At 47.4% G+C, this 6,510-nt stretch overlaps 1 protein-coding gene across 1 annotated transcript; it reads right to left on the bottom strand.

Moving 5' to 3' along the window:
* Window positions 1-3,134: 3,134 nt before the first annotated feature.
* Window positions 3,135-5,828, bottom strand: LOC132363370 (uncharacterized). Its single transcript, XM_059919088.1, has 3 exons — window positions 5,694-5,828; window positions 4,265-4,732; window positions 3,135-3,339 (listed from the first exon to the last, which is right to left on the bottom strand). The coding sequence occupies exons 1-3, from the start codon at window positions 5,826-5,828 to the stop codon at window positions 3,313-3,315; spliced, it is 630 nt and encodes a 209-aa protein (XP_059775071.1). The 3' UTR covers window positions 3,135-3,312.
* Between the last annotated feature and the right edge of the window lie 682 nt (window positions 5,829-6,510).

Here is a 6,510-nt window from a genome sequence, read left to right as displayed (position 1 = left end):
GTAGTCGTGCAGGGCCAGCCCCTCAAGCCTGGCACTGGACGGTATTGTGGGGGAAGTACTGCTTAGGAGGCCCATCAGGGGGATGGGATGCCATATCTGGGATGGGAAGTCCTCAGCAACCTTTTTTTTTTTTTTCCTTCTTTTCCATCTTTTACTTTTATTACTTATATTTTATATTTCTCATTTGTATTTATTACAAAGAGTTATAAACGGAAAATCAAAAAAGAAAGGGAACTAAAACTTATAAAGTTAGGAAAATAAAGCCAATGACTGTACTCCGTTGCATTTCCTGAAAGAAACCAAGGGAAGAATTATAACCCATTCTCCCTTTATGCCCACAGTGGAATCATCGACCATTAAAAAATACTCTCTGCCATCTAGTCTATCAGTTGTCCTGCATGGAGGTATTTCTTTCAAAATAAGGTTTGATTCTAACAATGGTAATAGAAGCAAAATAATTTTTTTATATAATGGAGATAAAAACATTCAGCAACCATCTTCTAAATGAGATGCCACAAAGGACTGCACAGCCTGAGGTCCTGTGGGCCTGGGGGTGGTGAGAAGGTTGTGGCTGGTCCCAAGCCAGTTACCTGGTGATTATCAAATATGCCTGCAATATACACTGGCCTTTAAACCGAACCTGTGGCTCCATGTGTACCCACTGCCTTGCATCCTTCCGTTCAGCCCCCGGGGCCTCTCTCCTCTTGCTGATTTCACCTGTCGCTGACCCCACAAGGTCTGCTGCGTTCTTGGCTGAGTGCCTGTGCTAGCTCAGTGCTTCCTCATCTGCCTTTTCCGACCCGCAGGGCTCTTCTGGCCTTCACTCTCTAGTCCGTGCCATTTTTGGTTTCTCTGAATAGCTCTGGATACCACACGTGACAATGGCCCCAAGGCCCCTAGGTCACATCCTCCTAATGGGGTGCCACCACCCTTAGACTTGCTTCAGCCTCAGGAGGAAAAGGACCCAGTGTCAACTCTGAGACACTGGCAGGGTCCAGTCACCTGGGACACTTCCTCCACGTCCCGTCTATTTCTCCACGTCTGTACTGTTGATGCACCCTTTTGTCATCTATTCAACCAATATGTACTGATAACCTACTCTACTTTACCCTCCTCTGGGGATTAAAAAAGACAAATTAAAAACTTTCTCCGCCCCCAAGGAATTCACAATCTGACAATGACAACTTAAGTGGAGGAATTTGGACTACACCATCTACAGGCTTATACTTTCCACATTTAAGTCTCTTGCCCCAAATTCTCCTTCAAGTGTCAGACTCAAATCAGCTCCCTACCTGACATCTACACTTGGTTGTCTAACAGCATTTCAAAATTAATACATTTCAAATATGATTTTCTTCCCTTCTCTGCTCTTCCTCTTCTCTGTAAACAGTATCCATACCCTCACGGCCAAATAAAAAATCCAGGTGTCACTTTTGACTCCTCTCTTTCCCTTACTAACCCCCATATCTAAATCCATCAACAAGCCCTGTTCATTCTACCTTCAAAGTATGTCCCGAATCCATCTACTTCTCTTCAAGTCCATTCTCACAGCCCTGATCACCCCTGAGCTGCTACTGGCGCACAGAGCCCTTCACGTAGATTTGAAAAAGATGCCCCTCTTCCAGGCCTTCAAAGCCCTGTGACAGGACATTTGCTGGCAAGGGAGCACAGGCTAGATTTTGACCTCCACTTGACCTCCAGGCTGGTGCCCGACGCAGTAAATAACCTGCAGAAACACAGTCACACCCCCGCCACCATCTTCTCTCCTCTCCTGTTGCAGTGGCCTCCCAAGTGCCCCTCCCATATTGTCTACTCTCCACATAGCCCCAGAGCAGCCTTTTAAAACCTCAAATTCAATTTTATTTCACTTCCATGATTAAAACCCTTCAATCTTTATTTGGACCTACAAGGCTCTACATGATCTGGTCCCAGACTACCTCTCTGATCTGCTGGCCCACGCTTACTCTGGCTGCCTTCCTCTTCCGGAAGAACATCAAGCTCGCCTTCCCAGACTGAGGTGTCTACCTTATGCTCTTTCCTACCTTCCACCCTGGACCACAGCACATAAAACAGGATTAGTCTTAATATTTAGTTCATCATTTACTCTCATTAGTCCATGCATGGCCTGTCCTATTTCATTATTTACATATTATTTTCAACAATGTAATAAGCACACCTGGCCCTACCAGCCAAAACTCAGCTGAGACCCTGCCACTGACTCACCTCTAACAAGCCATATGGTCGCCCTGCTTCTCCCCATCTAAGGTAACCACAAGTACAAATCTCAGGTTCTCATTCTCTTGCTTTCCTATTTATATAATGTTATTGTATCTACATATATTCCTAAGTAGTAGGGGTTTTTATTATAGTAATTTTCAATATTATAAAAGATTGTCATGTTATATGTAATGCTATATGTAGTCTTTTGGCCAATTTTCACTTAATATTATATAGCTTATATCCAATCGTATTGTTACGTGTCACTTATTTTATTCATTTTTGATTGCTGTATGATATTCCCCTATATAACAATATTACACTATTCATCTATTCCTTGGTGATGGGCATTGAAGTTCTTTCCAGGGTTTCATTTTTGGGAACCAGATTGTTACAAATGTTCACACACAGGTCTCCTGTTGAACATATACAAGAGGTTCTAATAGATATAAATCTAGAAGTGAGTTAAAGGGCTGGATCACAGGTGTACAAATGTTCAAATTAGGATACAATGCCAACCGTTTCCCAAAGTCACTGTGCCAGTTTATACTCCTGCCAGCAATGTTGGAAGGTCCTGTGGATCCACATCCTCTTCAATAACTTGATATTGTCAAACTTTTTAATATGGGGCCAACTAAATGGGTGTAAAGGGATACCCAATGTGACTTCGATTTGCATTCCCGTAAGTACTAAAGGTAATAACTATCATATGTTCACAAGCTATTTGTATTTCCTCTCCTCAGAGCTTTAAGGTCTCAGCCTGAATGTTCCTACCACAAAGAGAATGTCCCTCTCCACGCTTCATGTGAAGGTCGCCACTCCCTATTACGTTACTCTGTTCTCTTTTCTTTGTGGCATCTACCACTACCTGAAATTATCTATTCTGTTTGCTGAATATATTGTCTGTTTCCCTCAACTAAAATACAAGCTCCAAGGATCCTGGTTGCCTTGTTCACTCCTCCATCTCAGAACAGATGGATGAACATGTGATGACAGAGCTATGTAATAGATTAAGAGTTGTGGTCCAGAGTCAGATGTTCTGAGTTTCAATGGCAGCTCCCCCACTTAATAGCTGTGTGATCGTGAACAAATTATTTAAATCTTCTGTTCCTGAGTTGTCCCCTGTGTAAAAAAGAGATAACAGTTGTCCTTACTTCATGCGGTTGTTACGAGGTTTAAATGAGTGAATACTTGTAAAGTTCTTAGAACAATACCACAAACATAGCAAGTGGTCGATAAATGGTTACCATGATTAATGTGTGATTATAGTTATTACTACTCCATAGTGTGAGAGCACAGAGGCACCCAACCAGCTTGGATCTAAGGAGCTTCCTCCTCTTCCACATGTTCTACAGCCCCTGGTCCTACAGATGCCCATTTCTGCAGCCTAGAGGAAAGCAGAGAGGTGCCCAGGGAAAAGCTGGGGAGCAGTTTATTCTCGAGAAAATGAGAATCTGGTCATTGTACACATGAAGATGTTGAATAACAGCACAGAATAAATGCTCAACAATGCTTGCTGAATAGATCCTTCATAGACCATCAGCCCATACCCCCTATAACCCCAGGCCTACATTACACACAGAGTCACAACACTCCCCCCTCCCTCCCTGCATCTTGGTCCATATTTGCAAAGAGGGAAAAGGGAACTTAGAAAGGGGAAGGGCAAAGAAATAAAAGTAGGCTGCATCAGGAGAGAGGAGAGCAGGGAACTCAGGCAAGAGAGAAAGGAGAGAAGGTGGAAGAGGAGCAGAGATGGGAAATTTCAGGTCACACTGTGGCACCTGTGTCTAGTGTAGAACATGAAAATGCTGAAAATAAGAACATAAGGGAGTCTCTCCACCAGCCTCCCACTCAGGGGAATTTTTCTTTATAAGGCGTGAGTGGGGGCAGGGAAAAGGTAAAGCAGAAAGGCCTGGGGAGGGGCAGGAAGAGGGGAAGCCCAAGGCAAACTTCATCTCGCCGTCTTGCCTGGGGGAGGATGGTCCCGGTTAAATATGTGCCCCTCCCCCCTCCCCCCAAGTCAATGTCACCTTAGTCTCCAGCTTACCTTGTTCTGCACCCGAGAGCCCCGCTCCATTTGGAACCTTCCTTGTCTCAAAGTGATAAATGCGGCCTCTGTTAAATGCGCCAGGAGGCAAGGCCGAGGTGAGATGCCACTGAGAATTCCGCCAGGTTCACTGGGAGAAAGTGTTTCCATTTGAGAAGGATCAGGAGTCCTGGCCTGGGACCAGCTGCCTTTCCGGGTGTCAAATTCCGTGACAGCTCGCCGCCGGGGAGAGCACCGCGCCCCTCCCTGCTCCTCCTCTCCGGGGCTCCGAGCACCCGCCGGGGGAGCCCGGGCGCGCGGGGGCCGGGCCGGGTCCCTGCCGCCCACTGGCGGCTCTTCCGGGTCCACCTTCCTGGAGCCCAGCTCCCCCTTGCCCGTCCCTGCTTCAGCACCGACCCTGCTGAACACCGAACCTGTTCGCAGGATGCCCTGCCGGGACTGGGGACTCCCTCCTTCTCCAGTCCTTGGCTGGCAGGGACCAGCCCGGAAGGCGGGGGCCGAGAAGGCTCAGGGTATTGCCGACCTTGAGGCTACCGAGGGGTGTGCATGCGCCAAAAATAACACACAACGGGCACAGAGACACACACACACACACACACACACACACCCCGTTTGACAGTTCCCTCCCGAGGAAAGTACTGTCCAGAAGCAGCACGGGCGAGGGAACCCTACGCTCAAATATGACAACCAACATTATTCCGCAAACCAAATTGGGGATGGTTTTAATTTAAAGATTTGGATTTCAGCCGCTCGATTTTTTTTTTTTTTTTAAGTCATGGAACAAATTGCCTCTTGTGTAGTTCAAGGCCGAATTTCAAGGGTTAACCAGAGCTTGGGGGGAAAGAGAGGGAGGGAGAGAAATCCCAGATTGTGGTTTGCCAGTACTAGGTGAGAAGCGTGTCTTCATTTCCCTTCCCAGCCCGTTCGCCATCACGTCCTCCCCGCTGCCTCCCGGAGTTGCCCGGCGTCGCGAGGGTTAACGCCGTCAGCCCGCAGAGCAGGCTTCCCCGGCCGAGAGCGCGCGCCGCGGGCTGATGGGGAGAGAAGAGCCGGGGATCTCCCGCCCACTCCCCCTGCGGAGGGCGCTTCCAGCCCAGCTCTATTTATAGCTCAGCTTCCAGCTGCTGCAGGGAACTCGCCAGCCACGCAGAGCCTTTCGAGCTGGGAGAGCCTTCCACAGACAGGGGGGTTTTCATAAATTCTGTGAATGGCAGAAATGTCTCTAGCCTTCGGGATTTTGATTGCTACTGTTCAGTCTGTCTTTCACATATTCCATTTCCAAGGTTAAAAAAGAGAGAGAGACAGAGAGACAGAGAAAGAGAGCCAAGAGAACTTTGAGATAGGTGAACTGCAGGCAGGCAGTTTGTCATGCTGGCGACCTTTTGTTATCAGATGCCTAGAAAAAAAAAAAAATCCTCCATGGATTTACCGGCTTCAGGCTCATTTCATATTTTCTGCAACACTCAACCTGTTTGGGTTTTTGTCTGTCAGTCATATGGTCAAAACAGGTTGGAAGTGACTTCAAGGGCAATGAAGAATCACATCCTCTGCCAACGGATTGCATGCTTACCGGGGGTCTCAGGGTTGCCGTCAGCAGAATACACACCTCTGGGTGGTCTCTGTGTCAAATCCCACACTGACCCCTCCCCCCCCCCAAAAAAAACAGGCTAGTTATGGTGTCACATACGGGTTGCTGGCTCCAGTGGATACTGGTGACACAGGAGAAAACAACATCTGCTGCTGAGTCTTACCCAGCATAAAATGGAGCAGATTGCATCAGCCTAGAAGGTCCTAACCTGATACATGGCTCCCAAGCCCCTTCCTTCAAGTACTCCCTCCCAAAACAGTTCTTGAGCCCCTGGGTTGTGCAAAGCCCCTGAAGAACCCCTGGGTGCTGCAGAGGAGCATCGAACAGCATCTGCCCTCACAGAACTGAGCCAGGAGGGCTCTGTGCGCTAGGTGTGGAGGGAAGCCTGGACCCCATCAAAGGGCACTCCTGCAGGTCTGATGTCGGGGTGCTAAGCCCCCCCAGCCCCGCCTCTTTTTCCCTGTCTTCCACCTTCCAGTCTCAGGGTTTTTCCTTTAGAGATGATCCCAATATAGTCAGAGGTTATTATTTATTTAACTGTATTTAATCAGAATGATCCTAGAATAGGGTAATTAAACTTTGCAGTTATCTGTGGGCTAAGTGGAAACTCTTGCTTTAAGTCCTCATTGTTGAAACACTTTCGTGCATTCACTTTCCT

The sequence above is a fragment of the Balaenoptera ricei genome, chromosome 3 (assembly GCF_028023285.1).
Source record: "Balaenoptera ricei isolate mBalRic1 chromosome 3, mBalRic1.hap2, whole genome shotgun sequence".
Lineage (NCBI taxonomy): Eukaryota > Metazoa > Chordata > Mammalia > Artiodactyla > Balaenopteridae > Balaenoptera > Balaenoptera ricei.
The sequence above is the reverse complement of the archived record's forward strand: the minus strand, read 5'-3'. Positions and strand labels throughout refer to the sequence as shown.